The 20,287-nt window shown below is 41.6% G+C and overlaps 1 protein-coding gene across 1 annotated transcript in view; it reads right to left on the bottom strand.

Annotated features, from left to right (window-relative positions):
• GORASP2 (golgi reassembly stacking protein 2) overlaps positions 1–20,054 on the bottom strand; it is a 34,874-nt gene extending 14,820 nt beyond the window's left edge. Inside the window, exons 1-2 of the mRNA XM_073305807.1 lie at positions 19,869–20,054; positions 1,927–2,007 (exon numbers count right to left, since the gene is read on the bottom strand). Of these exons, the coding sequence (XP_073161908.1) occupies positions 1,927–2,007; positions 19,869–19,931 (144 nt within the window). The 5' untranslated portion in view covers positions 19,932–20,054. The remainder of the gene's footprint in view (positions 1–1,926; positions 2,008–19,868) is intronic.
• Positions 20,055–20,287: the final 233 nt, after the last annotated feature.

The following is a 20,287-nucleotide window of genomic DNA, read 5'->3' as shown; positions in this document are numbered from 1 at the left end:
GTCATTTTGCTGTGAAAATAATTATATATATAAAAAATAAATAAAATGACTGACCAAGTATTTATATATAAATAAAAACTATTTCCCCATCATACTGTTTAAATATAAATATAGCACAATAAATGACACATTACTGTGACTCTCTTGGGTAATGTGATTGCTAATTTGACTTCTGAACCACTTAGGTCTGAGTATCACTGCTATAGGATCTGAAACAGTCCAAGTAATCTTGCATTAATTTGTTTATTCAAAAACCATATAGGACACACTACTGAGCCCAAATCTAGCTCAAAATTTTAGCTCTTATTTAGTTGCAAAATAAAAGCACTGGAATTCAAAATGACTTGGCTTAAAACATAAATGTTCTTAAAGTTTTTGGGAAAAGAGTTGTTCCATAACTAACAGGATATTGCAAATAGCAATTCAATAGCCAAAAGCTAGCCCTTCCAGATGTAAACAATAATCAAAACATGCAAAGTAACTATTTCAGACATATTTAGTTCAAGGCTATAAAATGTTTACATTTACAATACAATGTTAGTATAAGACGTCCACTTGTAAAAACAAGCCTTGTGGTTCAGAAAACTTTTAGAATGATATTTCCAGTTTACTTTGACTTCAAGTGCCTATTTTCTTTGCTTGCATTGGACCTATGTAGAATGCAACCAGAACTGCACTTTGATCATAGAAGGTCCTTGTTATTTCCCCCGTAGGCTTAGAAGTCTTCTGCGCTGAAAAGCCTGTGGAGATGCAGTTATCCTGCATTACAAACACTGGAAGATGTGGCTCTACTAAGGCTGTCCTATCTTCCCTTTTAGAAGTTCTGATCTTCAATCACCTGCTATCTAAAGTCAGAGAGGAGCACCTCTGTAGTTCTTCTTTAGTTATGGCAGCAGCATCAAAACAGTGCACAAGATTCACTTCAGTGACTGCAGAATGCACAAAATCTTTTTCGTTTACCCAGCGTGTCCCACAGGACCTGTTACCCTCTCTGGCAAGTGGCCTGTACCACATGGGAGGTGCCATGATCAGATTATAGATCTGAAAAAGTGAGTTCAGGTACACCAAGTATTCCTATTTTCCTCCTAGTTAAACTCTGCTCCGGCAGAGTTTGAGGAGTCTCGCTGAGATGTGACCAGGTCTTCCTCTTCCACTCTGCCAAAATCCAGTGCCAGAGGGACTCTAATGTATGTTTCACCTACTCTCCTCTCCACAGAAGATTCAGGATCCATTCAACTGGGAAGGGACCCTGCCCTCAGAGGGGAGAGACACAGCTTGGATCACTGCATTCTCCTTCGTTCCTGTTCAATAATATTTGCATGTCAAGATACCAAAGTCCAGAAGCTTTGATCAGGGTGGATAAAAATCAATGTTTTCCAAAAAATAATTTAAAAAAATATATAAATCATAAAATGGTGATTGGAAAAATCTAACATACTAAAATGTATAATTAATAGGAATGTGAAAATAAGTTATATAGTTGCTGAAATAAATGTATATCATTATTGTGTACCCTCCTAGGTATCATAAAGATGTACCAAATCTAGTGTAAAGGCTCTATTTAGCTGTAAATGAACAATGTTTCAACGGTTATGTCAATCAACAAGAATGCACCTTTCTTTAGAAAATAAGAAGTACAAATGGATGATTAAATAGATGATTTAGATGGAGCTTTTCTACTTGGCAATTTAAATCAATCCACCCTGGTTTTGATCAAGACAAATGCTGTTCTCCAGTTTAAGTTTTGCTGAAAGTCAAGCTGCTGGATAAGTGACTCAAGACTAACTTTTTAAGTATTTAGATTTGCCAATTTAGATAAAACAATTCAAGTAAAATATGAACTCAAAGTTTAGCAAAACCAGATTCTCACCACAAAAACTTATCGCTTACATGCAACTAGACTGTTACAATACGCAATGAACTTACCAATCTTGAATCATTAATAGAAACAATAAAATCAAAGAATGGCTCCAGTCCAGCCCTATGTCCTGGTGAATTTTCTTGTACCTATCAAAAAAAAAGTTATAATAGAGGGGGATTTAGTGGAAAAATTACAATTGTATGGGTATTAAAATTTGTATTTTACAACCATTAACTCCTACTATTGCAAACCGTATAATTTTAGAAGTCACACAACACCCAAGTACAGTAGTTGAGTCTCAAAATTTGAACTGCCTTGAAATAGCTTGTTGGGAAAAATTCAGTCTTAACAAAATACATCATTAATTTGTTGGGAAATCAGTTATACAAGGTAGCTACTATTTCTCACCAACATTTAAATTTTATTCTTCTGCTGCAGGTAAATAGCTCTAGATAACTGGTACAATTAAGATTCAAAGCCCAACTTTATTCAAGCCTGCCTTTTACAAAAAAAAAAAATTAAATCCTTCTTAGCTTGTTCTGTTTTAGCACCATTAGGAGACAGTCAGCGCCACATCCTGAAATGTTAGAACCGTGGGTCGGGACTCCAAAGTGGGTTGCAATCCTGTTTTAATAGGATTCCCAGGGCTGGCTTTAGACTTGCTGGGATCCGGGGCTGAGGCCGAAGCCAAAGTCTGCCACTCAGGGCTGAAGCGCTCAGGTTATAGGCCCCACACGCGGGACTGAAGCCCTTGGACTTCAGCTTTGGCTCCCCCCCTGCCCAGGGCAGTGGGGCTTGGGCTTTGGCCCTCCTGCCTGGTGTGGTGGGGCTTGGGTGAGCTCAGGCTTTGCCCCCCCCCCCCGGGGTTGTTTAGTAATTTTTGTTGTCAGAAGGGGATCACGGTGCAATGAAGTTTGAGAACTGCTGTGTTATAATGATTGCAGTGCACCTTTAAGCGGGGGGGGGGGGGGGGGGAAGGAAGGGGTGACATCCAGCTTGCCAGGGAAGAGGGAATAGTGCTTTACAGGCATGGCAGGGGTGGGGAGAGAGGCTCAGAAGCTGCTGCAAAAGGAGGAGTGGGGTCAGCATGCTGATGCTGACTCATCCCCCAAGGACCGGAGTTGATAAAGGGCAAGCCCAGTGGGAGAAGCCCCTTTCCTCCAGATCAGGTGGAGCAGCACACACCCTTCCTCCCTCAGAGGGGCAAAACACCAAGTTTGGTTGGGACCTGTTGTGGACATTGCACTAGCCGCAACTTTCTAGGGGACTGGCCTAGGTGGAATGGGGGTTGAGCGCTTCACCTTCCCCACAGCAGTTTAGGGAGGGCTTTGTTATGGGAGTAGGGAAGGGAGTTAGGTTAGGATGATGCAACTCATGAAGTAAGTGTGGGGCAGATGTCCAGTGCAGGTACTCCATAGGGAAGGGATACAGTGACCAAATAAATGGCTTGGTAAAGGACTTAAAAAGGAGATGTGGTTTAAAGGAGCAGAAAGGGGGGGAGGGAAGGGGTGGAAGAAGATTTACGGCCCTATGAGTGGTACAGCATGGAGCCAACCCCCCCTTTCTTACAGCCCATTTTAACCCATGTTCCAGGGCGGGGGAGAAGAGGAGGAGGAGGAATGGTAAGGTCCCAGCAATGGGTTGGCTGGGGGACCTGGATGGAAAAAGAGGGAAACTGGCGGAAGCCCCCGGGCAGATATTGAATGAACATGGAGTTACCTGCACTGTACAATTTTACCTGCCAAGTAGTCCCAGACATCTAAAAATAATAAAGTTATGGCCTGATTAAAACCCTACCAAGTGTCTCCGGTCCTCCTTTTGGTATAGCCGCACAACTGGAATACACACTATCCCATGAGTAAGCTGCACTCGTCAATATTATGGACAAAAACTGGGCATCTGCCAACTATAATTAGTTATATGGCGTATAAAAACAACAAAAAGTGCCTTTTTACAACCACATCAGCTCAGATAATCTATCTTCATAAGAAGAGAGCCTAGATATCTTAGGCTCTCAACCTTTTTCTTTCTGAGCGCCACCTTCCACATCCCCCGCCACATGCTATAAAACTCCACAGCCCAACTGTGCCACAAAAACTGGTTTTCTGAATTAGGGGGTAGCAAGCAGGGCAACTGCCTGGAGCCCCTGCAAAGCTACATTGCTCAGGCTTCAGCCCCAGGTAGTGGGGCTTTGGCTTTTTACCCTGGGCTCCAGTGAGTTTAACACTGGCCCTGCTTGGCGGCCTCCCTGAAACCTGCTTGCGGCCTCGACCCCTGGTTGAGACCCACTGTTATTGACTGCACCCAGGAGCTTGAAATCTGCTCCTAATACAAAATAGAACAACTTTAATCAGAAACTGTGACAAGCATCTTTGTATTTACATGGACTCATGCGGTACCAATCTAAACTACCATAACTTCAGACCCGAAGAAGAGCTCTGTGTAGCTTGTACCTTCCATCAACAGATGTTGGCCAAATAAAAGATATTACCTCACCTATTCTGTCTCTCATATCCCAGGACCAACATGGCTACAACACCACTGCAAATAACTTTCATGAAGATGCTAAATTATTCCTCCAACTGTTCCCTTCTAACAGGATTCATTTCACCCAATGGCTTTATTGTTTATACTCTACATTCATCTTTGAGAGGTTTAAAACAGTTTAACATTTTCACAGAAGAGAGTTTTCTTACTGTGTATTTTCTGCAGTCTTAACAGAATTGGTGCCATACTGGTGGTTAGTCCTATGTCAGTCTGATAATTGCAAATTTGCTTTGCCTAGAGGAATGTGGTTTTCCTAATATGGGCTACCTAGAGTAAAATGTTCTACTATGGAAAAATCTGAGACTTACTGTCACTTTACCCTAATGTGTTCATGCATTTTTACAGATTATGCATACACAAAACTAGAACGTGAAACATCTTTTTGTAATTGGTGAGTGAGTAGCTTTCCACGGGAAATGTTGTGGGCCTAAAACATTTCTACTTTACTCAAGCTTTTACTAAACAAATAAACAACACACAAACACATAGTGTATCAAGAACCTGTTAACATTCAGAATTTAAATTCTGCAATTTGAGTAGCAATATGAGTGCCACATAGCTTTGTCAAACAGCAGCAGCACGAAATTAATGTGTCTCTGGTCAGTTTCACAGCAGCAATTTAGAACCAAAGGGGCAAAATGAAACTACTAGACCAGTTACTTGCCTGTAACTTCAGCAGAGAAGACTGCCTACTTTTCAGTGTGCCTGCACACTAACATATACAACAGAACTTTGATGACTGGTTGCACGCACATTCCCTTGGATACAAAACATTCACGGCTGTATAGACCCACAGCCCTGATTCATTACTCACTTTCTTGAACCACCTTGAAGTCCAGTTACATAGACTCCAAATATTGCCTACAAGTATCCAAACTCTTGGACAATTGAATAGCATTGGCCCAAAGGTGGTGAGTCTGAGTACCATCAAACTAAATAAAAAATGAACACTACACTAGGAACCTGAGCACTGGATCAAGATAAAAAAAATCAGGACTCTTTATGGCCTAAGAGTACAGACAGAACTCTATGTAGCAGATATTGGCGAAATGGAAATCACTGGGGCAAGCTTTGGCAGTTGATTAGGCTTTAGTAGATTGTGCCCAGAGGTTATCAGAGTCACTAACTATTATAACCATGTCTTAATGCAAAGTGTTTTCAACTGAGACATTTTTGAAAATCCTACTAGACACATATCTGCATCTTACCTAAATCTTTGAAAATCTGTCAATTCACTACCTACACTTAATACTTCCTTAGTTTAACTGCAAAAATTGTTTTGATAAGCTTACTTTTTTTGCATGTATCCATTACATTTATGGTAGTTTTATTTAATAAAATTTTTAAAAGCTATTTTTGTATATTTTTAATTGAAATCCAATTTCCTCTCCAATACAGCTTGACACAATTGAGTAAAAAATCATCTAGTAAATAAGAAATGCATCATTCACCATTTCCTAACATAATACAATTTAAAAATTAAGACTCTGAATAAATGTATGCTAACACATGTATGCTATATGTATGCTATATGTATGTATGCTATAATTACTTAATAGAGCTGTATCCTCCTGGCTAAGAAAAATTAGCATCAAATTTAGTATAAGGCTATATTTGGTTGCAAACAAACATGTTTTAATTAGGACTGTCAATTAATCGCAGTTAACTCACATGATTAACGAAAAAAATTAATCGTGATTTAAAAATTAATCACAGTTAATCGCATTGTTAAACAGAATACCAATTGAAATTATTAAATATTTTGGATGTTTTTCTACATTTTCAAATATTTTATTTCAATTTACAACACAGAATACAAAGTGTATAGTGTTCGCTTTATATTTATTATAAATATTTGCACTGTAAAAGATACTTATTGTATATACTCATTCATAAGCCGAATTTTTTTAGTAAAAAAGGGACGCACCAGAGAAGGGGGTCGGCTTATGAACAGGTATAGAGAGGGGGCAAGGAGCGGGCCGCGGCCGCGCTGCCCGGTCTGGCCTGCCGGAGCGGGCCGCGGCCGCGCTGCCCGGTCTGGCCTGCCGGAGCGGGCCGCGGCCGCGCTGCCCGGTCTGGCCTGCCGGAGCGGGCCGCGGCCGCGCTGCCCGGTCTGGCCTGCCGGAGCGGGCCGCGGCCGCGCTGCCCGGTCTGGCCTGCCGGAGCGGGCCGCAGCCAGGCCAGAGACATCCTCCCCTGGCCCTCCCCAGATAAGGTGTGAAGGGATAGGATGGGGAGTGTGTGGGGGTCCCGGCTAGGGGTGGGGTCATGTGGCAGGTGGTCACAGGGGTTACGCCCCTGACCCCCAGCTTCTCCTCCCTCCCCAAAATTTCCTCACCACTTCCTGTCCCGGCCCCTCAGGGTAAGCAGCTGGTGCGCCGGGACACTTTGTTTGCTTAGGTTCACCTCTGTGCCTGCAGATGCTCGAGGTAAACAAACCATCTTGACCTGCCAGCAGCTTATCCTGATGGCCCAGGAGCCAAAGTTTGCTGACCCCTGAATTATAGGGTCGGCTTATGAATGGGTCATAAAAATTTTCCATTTTTACTTATCTATCTTGGGGGGATCGGCTTACAAATGAACCAGCTTATGATCGAGTATATACGGTATTTCCTTTGTTTTTCAATTCACCTCATACAAGTACTGTAGTGCAATCACTTTATCATGAATATGCAACTTACAAATGTAGATTTTTTGTTACTGCACTCAAAAACAAAATGTAAAACTACAAGTTCACTCAGTTCTACATCTTGTTTAGCCAATCAGTAACACAAACAAGTTTTTTTACATTTACGGGAGATAATGCTGCCCACTTCTTATTTACAATGTCACCTGCAAATGAGAACAGGTGTTCGCATGGCACCACCACATTGCTAGGTATTTACGTGCCAGGTATGCTAAACATTCGTATGCCCCTTCATGCTCTGGCCACCATTCCAGAGGACATGCTTCCCATGTTGATGGTGCTCGGTAAAAAAATAATGCGTTAATTACATTTGTGACTTAACTCCTTGGGGGGGGGGGGGTAATTGTATGTCTCCTGCTTTGTTTTACCTGCATTCTGCCATATATTTCATGTTACAGCAGTCTCAGATGACGACCCAGCACATGTTGTTCATTTTAAGAACACTTTCACTGCAGATTTGACAAAACGCAAAGAAGGTACCAATGTGAGATTTCTAAAAGTAGCTACAGCACTCAACCCAAGGTTTAAGAATCTGAAGTGCCTTCCAAAATCGGAGAGGGACAAGGTGTAGAGCTAGGGTGACCAGACAGCACGTGTGAAAAATCAGGATGGGGGTGGGAGGTAATAGGAGCCTATATAAGACAAACCCCCAAATATCAGGACTGTCCCTATAAAATTGGGACATCTGGTCACCTTATGTAGAGTATGTTTTCAGAAATCTTAAAAGAGCAACAGTCTGATGTGGAAACTACAGAACCCGAACCACCCAAAAGGAAAATTAACCTTCCTGGTGGCATCTGACTCAGATGATGAAAATGAACGTGGGTCAGTCTGCACTGCTTTGGATCATTATCAAGCAGAACCCATCATCAGCATGGAAGCATGTCCTCTAGAATGGTGGGCGAAGCATGAAGGGACGTATGAATCTTTAGCGCATCTGGCACATAAATATCTTGCAACACTGGCTGCAAATGTCTGTTCTCACTTTCAGGTGACATTGTAAACAAGAAGCGGGCAGCATTATCTCCTGCAAATGTTAAAAAACTTGATTGGCTGAACAAGAAGTAGGATTGAGTGAACTTGTAGGCTCACTGTTTTATTTTTGAGTGCAGTTATTTTTTGTATATAACTACATTTGTAAATTCAATTTTCATGATAAAGAGACTGCACTACAGTACTTATATTAGGTGAATTGAAAAATACTATTTCTTTTGTTTCTTTTTTACAGTGCAAATATTTGTAATAAAAATATAAAGTGAGCACTGTGCACTTTGTATTCTGTGTTCTAATTGAAATAAATACATTTGAAAATGTACAGAACATACAAATATTTAAATAAATGCTATTCTATTGTTTAATCGCATAATTGCAATTAATTTGTTTAATCACACGATCATAATTAATTGTTTTAATCGCGCAACAGCCCTAGTTTTAATAGTGTATAATATAACCTAATTCAGGGACTCCCTGCAAAATTCCACTGCCTCCCTCACGCAACCCCCATAGTATGTCAGGGACTCAATGACCCTTCTATTCCCCACATACCAGGGTACCCATTCTCCTACCTTGTTAGGGGTTCTGTGTGCACCCCCATTTCCATGTTCCCTCATACCATGGTGATGGGTCTTCCATTCTCCCCCCCCCCAGTAGTTCTGGTTCTCCCATTTCTCCTTCCCCCATGCCAATAGCTCTGCATACCCTTCACTGCCCTCCATACCAGGGAACCCCAATCTCCCCGCCAGGAGTTGTGTAGTCCCTCATTCCCCCATGGCTACCATTCCCACCTCCTCCACACCAGGGTTGTCTCCCATTCTCCCAACAACCAGGGATTCTGAGTGCCCCCACCCCCGCAGGTCTCCCCCATGCCAAGGGCTGTGTGTGCCCCCAGACCCAAAGTCCCCCATTCTCGCCACATGCCAGGGTCTTTGGATGCAATCCCATTCTCCACTTCCTCCAGTCTCATATTTTGTCCTCTCTTTCAGGGTGTCAACATTTTTAAAACTATTGGGAGGATCAGCAGAGATGCTACTGGGAGTTATGGTGGTGGGTGTAATTATGCTGGAATGTGGTAATGGCTGTCAGCGGCCAGTTCTTTGATCTACAGACAATTACAGAGGTATTTGCCAGTACTGCTGCCATTACTAACCAGATGCCAGAGGCTGTGTCATCATCCCCTTTCAGTTTTCCTGATTTCCACCAAAATCAATAGGGTTCTGGCCACTGAGCCCTAGAACACTCCCTTAAATTTTTGAATTGATCAGATGTGACCATCAAAAGTTCTTGTGTACAAACCAAAATGCCATTGGGTAGAGTGTTAGATCTCATAACGCTCTGCCAAAAAGTGGCTATTCTTCACACTACCTTGACTAGAAAAATCACTAAACATCAAAGCAGCATCTCAAAAAGCTTAATCAAAAGCCAGCTAATAATTTGTTTTCAGTTGCAATCAAGTTTCACCATTTATTATTTGAATTGCACAATACAGCAATTTAGTAGCTGGTGGCTTGTCTAAAGCACACATTTTAACTTATGAACTTACAGTATGCCTGTATAATGTATTTAATAGGTCTACATAGTGTTCATGTGTGTAGTGCGAGAGAATTTTGTTTATTATAAAGATTATTAATAGAAATACTTATTTGGCCAACAGGTTTATTTAATAAGGGATCAGAAACACCTTTTTAAAGTGCATTAGGAACATTGTCACACTACAAGAAACTGGCAGTCTATTCCTTTAGTAACAGCTGCCTCAGGCCCACAGAAATGTGGTTTGTTGTTGAGATGGAACCACTCAACCAACCAGTAGAGTGCTGAGCATGGAGCCTTGTCAGTCATGATTCAATAGTGAAATAAACAAGCAAACAGGCCAGCCGGTTGGCAAAAAACAAACACAGCCAACATGTCAGGAGGCATTGAACAACTGGCTGAGAGAGATATGTACTTGGGAACCACTGGAAGCATTTCTGTGTCTATGGCTGGTCTCAGATTGCCTCTGCTTTCCCCACCTCTCCTGGGCAGAATTGCACTTAAACATATTGTTCTCTAGGCCCACCTCAGAATGCCAATATGCCCACTTCCTCACTCCAGACAATCATCACTACTCATTTCATTGTAGGCTTAGGCCTTGTCTTCCCTAGCTAGAAAATGTGTGTTCTTTACCTTGGGGTAACCAATATGCATGAGCTATCCCAAGGTAAAAACCCTACTGAAGCCAAGGAACTTCAGTTTTTCCACACATTAAACTAAGTGGAGTCAGAATTATACCCATATCTGGGGTTAAATTCACCAAATTGACCTCACAGTAAAACTAAAGTGCTTTGTTTTCATTTTGTTTTTACCTTGAGATAGCTCATACATGTTAGCTACCCCAACATAAAATGCACACCTATTTTCAGCAGTGAGGATAAGGCCTCAGAGAAGTTTACTCAAGTTGCTGAGCTCATTTTTCCATACAAAGCAAAACCCTCTCTGTGATGGTGATGAATAATAAGGGTATTGTATGACAGAATGGTCAAGATTTTCAGTTCTGGATTTTTAATGTTAGGCTTCTAAATCCATATAGCTACACCTAAAACAGTCTGATTTTCAAAGGTGCTAAGTCCCTACAGCTATCACTGACATCAATGGATGCTGTAGGCACTCAGCACCTTTGAAAGTCAGGCAATTTATATAGGTTCCTAACTTTGGATTAGGAGCCTAACTTCATGTACCCAAGTTTGAACATTTTAGTCCAAATCCATGGACTGTAAGTCACTTTCAGCAGCAGAAAGTTTGAATTGACTTTTACAGGAAACCCTGCTAAAGTAGTATCCAGTTTATCACCTGCAAGACAGTGAAAGTAAAGCAAAAAATTGTGTGGGTATGTAGGCTGTAATAAAACTATTATGAATTGCTTGAATTAAAAGTAAGTTTTCAGAGCTGATGGAGTCATTTTTATCTCTGCCAGCTTTTTTACTGCATTACATGGTACACAGTTGTATTGAATTCCTTTATGAAACACCTACTTTTCAAGAGCAAAAGCTTCATAAGTGAATTGATCTAGAGGTTTTAAGAAAATAAATCCACATACTCAGCACTGAATTTCACTCAATGTACAGTTCATATAGACTGGCCTTTAAAAAAATGACTATTTGCTGCCTTGCTATAAGATAACTAAGAAGTGTTGAAGTAAAAAAGAAAAAAAGAAACCCTTGGGAGTATTTATACTCTGATTCCCTTTGCACCAAAGCAGGGAAAAAAGTACTCTAATATAGGTTTCAGAGTAGCAGCCGTGTTAGTCTGTATTCGCAAAAAGAAAAGGAGTACTTGTGGCACCTTAGAGACTAACAAATTTATTTGAGCATAAGCTTTTGTGAGCTACAGCCTTTTGTTAGTAGTCTCTAAGGAGCCACACTCCTTTTCTTTTTACTCTAATATAGTAACCTGTAAACCACGAGAGGTCAACTTAAATATCTTTATTTGCGACAAAGAAATTGGCTGAATCAATACAACCGCATGTCCAAATTGATTACTCATGCAAGGATACAGAGCAACTGGAATAAAATGGAGAGAATATATTATTTTCAGACTTTTACTCTCCATTTCATCTTGAAAGTGCAGAAACGAATGCATAATTGGTCAAAACAGAAAAGACTGTTGCCTTAATTAGCTAAGTGCACACAAGAAATAAGAAGCCTAACACTGTTTCTAGTGAAAAAACCTAGTAGGCATTCCAATAACAAGACAAACGTTACTGGGGAGAGGTTATAGAGGTAAATAAGATTGAATGTTGTCAGCCTGAATGGGGTTAATAAATTAACAAATCTAAGGGCATGTTATACAATCAGCAAATACAAAGCTAATGGCAAATGTGAGGAAGTTTCCATTCCTAGAGGGCATACCAGAGAAGAGAAATTTTCCAACAAAAGCTTGGTTCATATAAAGCATACTTGGGAAAAGATTACTTAGTTTAATGGTAACAAGGAAATGTAACCCAAAGTTAACTACTTTAAATTATATAACCACAAATTTATTGTATTTGAGGATTCTCCCCTCCTCACAACAAAAAGAAAAAAGTTACAATATAATTTTTAGTTTTCAATTTATATTCCTGGATAGCCCTAGAAAGACAACCCCCAGCAAAGTTTCCCACTTAGCACGCATATAAACAGATCATTTCCCTCCACCACTCTTGTGCTTGAGTATTCAATATATTCAAATGCCTATATTTCTTTTTCCAGGTGTACAAATAATAAGGCTTATAATGAAAATACTACATTAAATATAGCAAAATCAACAGGAACCACCACAATGAAATGCGAAAGGCATTTTAGATCATCCAGCCATCCCTTTTCCAAGGATGCATACTCCTAATACTTTTCCAGTCTAGTCTGAAATGGCCTGAATAGTGGTGCTTCTACCAGTTTTCTTGGAAGATTATTTCATAGTCTATAGGTCTCAGCACAAGGCCATTTTCCCAGATACTAATCTTAATATTATCTTTGCTTAATTTCCTCCCATAACTTCCAGTCAACCCTTAGGGCCATTCTAAACAATTCATTGTTTTATTTGTTTTTTTTTTAAAACATCCTTCTAACTTTTCTTCCTCTTTAGTTATTCACCTAAACTACATTTACTTTCTTTTGAACCTCCTTCATAAATTCATTCTCACCAACACTATCAATAGTTTTTTGTTTATCTTTTCTGAATTTGCTCCAATTTGTCAACATCTAATTGAGACAAAGCAATCTATAGTCCAGTAGCCAAACAGATATAGTTTCACGAGGCAGTATTCCCCCCCCCCCCCCCCCCGGCCCTATCTGAACTGAATCCATAACAGAAGGCACCTACAGTTCAGCTTTTCATACTTTGCCCTACACTTCAGTGTAAGTTAACAAGAAACACTTAACATTTTAGGTCTCTGAAAGCTGATCCATACAGACAGATCCAATGAAGTCAATAGGGTTATGCCTGCACAAAGCTCATTGCAGGATATGGGCCTTAAAACATTCATTTTAGGGAAAATATTTTAAACAAAAAAAGCTCTTCAATATTTCTTGTCACTGTATATTATACGTGGGTAACTAAAGCACTCCTTTACTGTTGTGAAAAGCTTCCATTTGATTTTTCCTACACAGCATTAACGCAAACTCCCAACTACATAAAAATAGGTGTCATTCAATCGTGAGGTCATGTGCTATTTAAAGAGATTTTTTTTTAATACAAGTTTGACCACAGTAGCAAAGAAAGTGTATTATGGTGTTTTCAGAATAAGTTAGCAACAGAGAACAAAAATAGTGAGAAATACAAAAATCATGTCTATCTGAGCCTATAAACTGAATTTACAGTGATGAAAACCTCATTATCCTGAATTTCTGACATGCCTCTACAGATAACATTACATACAAATGTTAATAAACACAATGTATTTCAGTTGTGCTGTCTGAAGATACTATACCAAAATTGAATTAAAATGAAGAGGTGTCTACCTGACTAGAAACAAAACATGTCACATTTAAACAAGAGTAAAAAGAAAAAGGAGTACCTGTGGCACCTTAGAGACTAACAAATTTATTTTAGCATAAGCTTTCGTGAGCTATAGCTCACTTCATCGGATGCATCTCTAAGGTGCCACAGGTACTCTTTCTTTTTGCGAATACAGACTAACACGACTGCTACTCTGAAACCTTAAACAAGAGTGCAATTTCAACAACAAAGCGGATTATACCACATGGAAGACAGTCAATTTGTTAGTGTTCTTTAATCAGAGGGCAAATTAACCTATGAACTAATTCTGATCTTGCCGTTTTAGAGATGTACAATAGTAAATTGTGCCGAATAATTATACTGTGCCCTTCACTTACGCTGAACCTAAATCGTGGGTTGTTTTTTTTTTAATTATTCCATACTGAGCATACCAGTTTCCTCCTCTCAAATTCCAACCACCTCTGGCATGAAACACAGCAGCCTTTCTGTACTTAAATACAAAATTGTTTCAGTAGGAGAAATGAAGCACATACCCATTTGAACCCTGCATGGAAAATTGTAGGTACACAGAACACAATTACCCATATTGAGATTTGGCCAGTACTCCAGGGTTTTCCCATGGGATTTTCATGAGAAAAGGAGATTTACAGTTCTTCTGAAAGATGACCCTTGCTCAGCACAGTATTCAATATACACTTCTAGGAACATCTCCTTCATACTGGAGCACTGGCTCAGTACAAAAATCACCAGCCTGTAGGACAAGTTTACCTTGGATGCTTCTAAGCTAAGCAGGGTTAGACCTAGTCAGTTAGCAATATGGGAAAGTTACATGAGATCATATCTAAATGTGGTATGGCTACAGGCCATATATATATAGTGAAAGATATCAATGGATGATATTCCAATCCATTCTCATTTACTTTAAGGGTATTTACTCCACAAGTACACAGAATACAAGTGTCAAGGTTCCTTCCCCACTCTGAACTCTAGGGTACAGATGTGGGGACCTGCATGAAAAAACCCCTAAGCTTATTTTTACCAGCTTAGGTTAAAACTTCCCCAAGGTACAAACTATTTTACCTTTTGCCCCTGGACTTTATTGCTGCCACCACCAAGCATCTAACAAATATATAATAGGGAAAGAGCCCGCTTGGAAACGTCTTTCCCCACAAAACCTACACCCCCTTTCCTGGGGAAGGCTTGATAAAAATTCTCACCAATTTGCATAGGTGAACACAGACCCAAACCCTTGGATCTTAAGAACAATGAAAAAAGCAATCAGGTTCTTAAAAGAAGAAGAATTTTAATTGAAGAAAAAGAATCACCTCTGTAAAATCAGGATGGTAAATACCTTACAGGGTAATCAGATTCAAAACATAGAGAATCCCTCTAGGCAAAACCTTAAGACACAAAAACAGGGATATATATTCCATTCAGCACAACTTATTTTATCAGCCATTTAAACAAAACAGAATCTAACACATATCTCACTAGATTGCTTATTAGCCCTTTACAGGAGTTCTGACCTGCATTCCTGCTCTGGTCCCAGCAAAAACAACACACAGACAGAGAGAACCTTTGTTTCTCCCCTCCTCCAGCTTTGAAAGTATCTTGTCTCCCCATTGGTCATTTTGATCAGGTGCCAGCGAGGTTATCCTAGCTTCTTAACCCTTTACAGGTGAAAGGGTTTTTCCTCTGGCCAGGAGGGATTTAAAGGTGTTTACCCTTCCCTTTATATTTATGACAACAAGGAAGTCCCCTTTATATCAATCAGGAATTCTATGAGTCTCTCAGAGAGTAATTAACCTTCAGCATCTCTGAATTTTTCCCATATATGGAGAGAGTGGAATTCTAATAAGACATGGTACCAAAAGCAAGCATACCACGTGTACAGAAGTGATGCCACTGTTGCTACCGCCAATGGTAGGGTTCTAAAGTAAGCTTTCCCAAAAATCTAGTATTGAAAGGCCAAGTTTTCTTTCTTATCTATCACTGGCTAGCCTTTGCCTGATAAACTTTTCACACCCTGTGCATAGTAGCTACTTATTGTATCAATGTTCATAGCACAAATCCTCCAGCAAAAAGCTACAGTGCTGCCCAATGTACCAGGTACATGATTCAAAAGCCATCTTCAGAACTGCCCCATGTTTCTGGTAAACCCTCTATAGTGTCAATGGTCCAGTGGAAGACTGTATTTAACCACAGTGATGAATATATGCAACAAAGGTTTTTGGAAAAAGAGAGGAGAGAAATATGAAGGGATACTAAGAACCTGCAACTGTAGCTGTAGTTATCAAGAGTCTCTCTCCCTGCCTGGAAGTTACTTTGTTATACAATCTGTAACTCCTGTACCGCTTTCTCACCACTTTCCTCTCAGCACTTTCCTTAATCTGCCAGAGCCCATATAAAACATATTACTAGCAAATCAATTACATTTTAAAAATCATATAGTCAATTTCCAATTAAGTACTGGATAAACTCATACAAGCATAATCTAAACCACAAAGCTCATCAAAACAGAGTGATCTGAATTATGGAATAAAGTCACAGATTTGCTTCTTTATCAGAAGCACAGTGTATTCATCTTTAGAACTCTGGGTAATTATTTGAGCATTAAGACAAGCACAATACTATGGCAAGAAAGGACAAGTGAAGTCAGAGTAAGGCCACCCATCCTCCTTAAGCTTTTTAACATTACCATCCTTACAAGTGTCTAGAAATAGACCTAATGAAAATATCAACTTTAAGGATAAGTACTGAACATCTGTCCCCATGTGAACCAGGCTATGAGAAGAAATAAGCATATTCAGCCTCCCGACCCCCTGACCCTCCTGTGGTCATACCATATCCAGCCTTGTCATGACTAGTTTGCACTTCTCTACTTGACAATTCAGCATGCAATATGTTGTTGATGTTACAGCAACTAACGAACCCCACTGGAGCATAAAGCTAGCCTAAAAGGGAACAGGCAAAGTGGAAACATTCTGTTTTAATATTTGGCATGTTTTGGACCAGGCAGTTGTGCATTATGTTATAAACGTTCTCTCTTTGTCCTCCCATCTTCTGAGATTAATTCCTGTCCTCAATTTACAGTGGTACCTTGAAGGCATACGTAAGTGGATCGTGTTTCTTTGCACTCCCCTCTTCTCTTATTTTTGCTATGTAAATCTGGCACCTAATTACTGTGTGTTGTCCAAACTATAATATGTCCTCATGTTGTCTGTTTAGTTTACTTATTACTTTACAGAGAAAATAAAGACTGTTGTTCTCTCTTAAGGAAAGGAATAGCCTTAAATTGCGAAGAAAAGAACATTATAAAAAGGCTAGAATTGAAGAAACAACAATTAGTAATAACCCAAGATTCCAAGCCGCATAAATATCAGAATATGCCTCCATGGACTAAAATGTGATGACTAAGATACAGAACTTGATGAAAAATGATACAATGTTCTGGGGGTGAGTGTTTAAAATAGACAGTTTTCTTCCCTTATGAAAACAGTGCCTTTTAGAAAAAGTTTTCCACCATTGCTAATTCTGCTTCAGCTCCACTGGTGTTTACAACATTGGGAGCACTTGGACAGTCAACCTGCTGGTGTTTAAACATTGTGTTCATTAGACCTGGCCTGAATAGGGATTTGTGACAGCATTAAAAATGCCAGTAGCACATCCACACTAAGGATTATCAATAGTAAAAAATATTTAGAAAGGTTCCCTAATGCAAATAGGTCTTAGAGGCAAGATGTTAGACAGCAATCTTGATCTAATGAACACATTCTAAAACTCTAGTCAAGACAAATTAGCCTGTTCTAAAATAAAGTTTAACTAGTTGAATTAAAGCCTGGGGGAACCTAGGGTTCACTGCGACCAGCTAATGTGTTAGGAGGACAGTTTAAGATTTTAACACAGTAAAAACATCTTTTTTCCTGTTGTAGACATAGTCTATGTCTCTGAACACAACCCCAAAGGGAGCATAACAACATACATTGCTTACACAATGAAGTACAAACAAGGGGTAAGTGGTTAGTTATCCTGCCAATAGCTTCTACAGAAGTAACGTAGATACAGTATCAAGACACCAGAATTTATGAAGTTACATCATTTTCTTGTACAACTACCATTTTATTCTTCCATTTTTGTTGCAGTAATAGAAAGGACACTGAGCATTCCTGGAGTCAGACTCAAAGCATGAAAAACTGGGGGTGGCGGCACTGCTATGGGTACCTGCATAGCCCCACAGTATGCCAACATTTTTATGGCTGACTTAGAACAACGCTTCCTCAGCTCTCGTCCCCTAACGTCCCTACTCTACTTGCGCTACATTGATGACATTTTCATCATCTGGACCCGTGGAAAAGAAGCCCTTGAGGAATTCCACCATGATTTCAACATTTTCCATCCCATCATCAACCTCAGCCTGGACCAGTCCACATAAGAGATCCACTTCCTGGACACTATGGTGCTAATAAGCGATGGTCACATAATCACCACCCTATACCAGAAACCTACTGACCGCTATTCCTACCTACATGCCTCCAGCTTTTACCCTGACCACACCACATGATCCATTCATTGTCTACAGCCAAGTTCTGCGATACAACCACATTTGCTCCAACCCCTCAGACAGAGACAAATACCTACAAGATCTCTATTAAGCATTCTTACAACTACAATACCCACCTGCTGAAGTGAAGAAACAGATTGAGAGAACCAGAAGAGTACCCAGAAGTCACTTACTACAGGACAGGCCCAACAAAGAAAATAACAGAACGCCACTAGCCATCACCTTCAGGCCCCAACTAAAACCTCTCCAACGCATCATCAAGGATCTACAATCTATCCTGAAGGACGACCCATCGCTCTCACAGATCTTGGCAGACAGGCCAGTCCTTGCTTACAGACAGCCCCCCAACCTGAAGCAAATACTCACCAGCAACCACACACCACACAACAGAACCACTAACCCAGGAACCTATCCTTGCAACAAAGCCCGTTGCCAACTGTGTCCACATATCTATTCAGGGGACACCATCATAGGGCCTAATCACATCAGCCACACTATCAGAAGCTCGTTCACCTGCACATCTACCAATATGATATATGTCATCATGTGCCAGCAATGCCCCTCTGCCATGTACATTGGTCAAACTGGACAGTCTCTATGTAAAAGAATAAATGGACACGAATCAGACGTCAAGAATTATAACATTCAAAAACCAGTCGGAGAACACTTCAATCTCTTTGGTCACTCGATTACAGACCTAAAAGTTGCAATTCTTCAACAAAAAAACTTCAAAAACAGACTCCAACGAGAGACTGCTGAATTGGAATTAATTTGCAAACTGGATACAATTAACTTAGGCTTGAATAGAAACTGGGAGTGGATGGGTCATTACACAAAGTAAAACTATTTCCCCATGTTTATTCCCCCCCCCCCTTCCTCAGACATTCTTGTCAACTGCTGGAAATGGCCCACCTTGATTATCACTACAAAAGGCTTCCCCCCTCCCCCCCCGCTGGTAATAGCTCACCTTAAGTGATCACTCTGGTTACAGTGTGTACGGTAAAACCCATTGTTTCATGTTCTCTATGTATATAAATCTCCCCACTGTATTTTCCACTGAATGCATCTGATGAAGTGAGCTGTAGCTCACGAAAGCTGATGCTCAAATAAATTTGTTAGTCTCTAAGGTGCCACAAGTCCTCCTTTTCTTTTTGGGTGTTGAGTGTCACCGCACATGGCTTTTATAACATCAAAAAAGGTAGATGCACTTAATATTGCTGAAGTTGGACACGGACAAACCATAACAAACCCTGAGCTGAGGCGCAGAGTTACCTCTACTTTTAAACAAACGCGAAGCAGGTTTAGCGGAATCGCCCTCGCAGTCACAGGCAGGGCTTTAAACTCAACCTGCGGCTCGGACATCAGGAGACCCCAGCGCAGGTCTGGGAAGCAGGTCACTCTTGTAGTGACCGCGCTGCAACTTTCTCTCTACCCGACCCTGGAAACTGGCCAGTCCCAGCGGCTCCACACACCTGGGCCCGGAGGCGGGCGGGGGAGACGCGAGGCAGCAAGTCACTGAGCCAGGCCCGGCGCCGGGGCCGCCCGAGAGAACCGGGGACAGAGGGGCCCCCTCCTCCCGGACCCCTGCTCCAGGGGCCAGCGAAGCCAGGCCCACCCGTGACAAGACGCCCGCCCGCCCGCGCGCCCTGCCCGGAGCCCGCCGGCCCGAGCGGCGCGGCTGCCGTTAGGCCCCGTGGGGGGGGGGAGGCAGGCCCGGCCCCGCGGGCTGCCCCCGGCCCGGCGCCTACCCGCAGGACGTGGTAGCCCTCGGTGCCTCCGCCGGGGATCTCCACGCTCTGCGAGGCACCCATGGCTCGGGCCGGCGGAGGAGGCGGCGCCGCTGCTCCCCTCACAAAGCGCCGCACTAGGGACGTGGCACTCTCTCCCTCAGCCCCGCCCCTGCCGGGGAGGCGGAGGAGCGGGGGATGCTGGGAGTCACAGGCACCAGCCATCCGCTCTCGGGACAGCGCCACCTGCTGGGGCTGGCGGGCGCCAAGGCTGGCGTGGGGACGGGCTGCGCGGTGGTTTGTGGGACAGCCGGAGCCTCACCACCCTCGCCCCACCAGGACGTCCTACGGTGGCCGTCGCCGGACAGTCTTGTCACCGAGCAGCGCGCCCGCTCGCGCTGCCGGAAGGAAGGGGCTGCCGAGGATGGTTCTGTGCCCAG

The sequence above is a fragment of the Lepidochelys kempii genome, chromosome 11, assembly GCF_965140265.1.
Source record: "Lepidochelys kempii isolate rLepKem1 chromosome 11, rLepKem1.hap2, whole genome shotgun sequence".
Taxonomy (NCBI): Eukaryota; Metazoa; Chordata; order Testudines; family Cheloniidae; genus Lepidochelys; species Lepidochelys kempii.
This window is presented reverse-complemented; position numbering and strand designations above follow the sequence as displayed.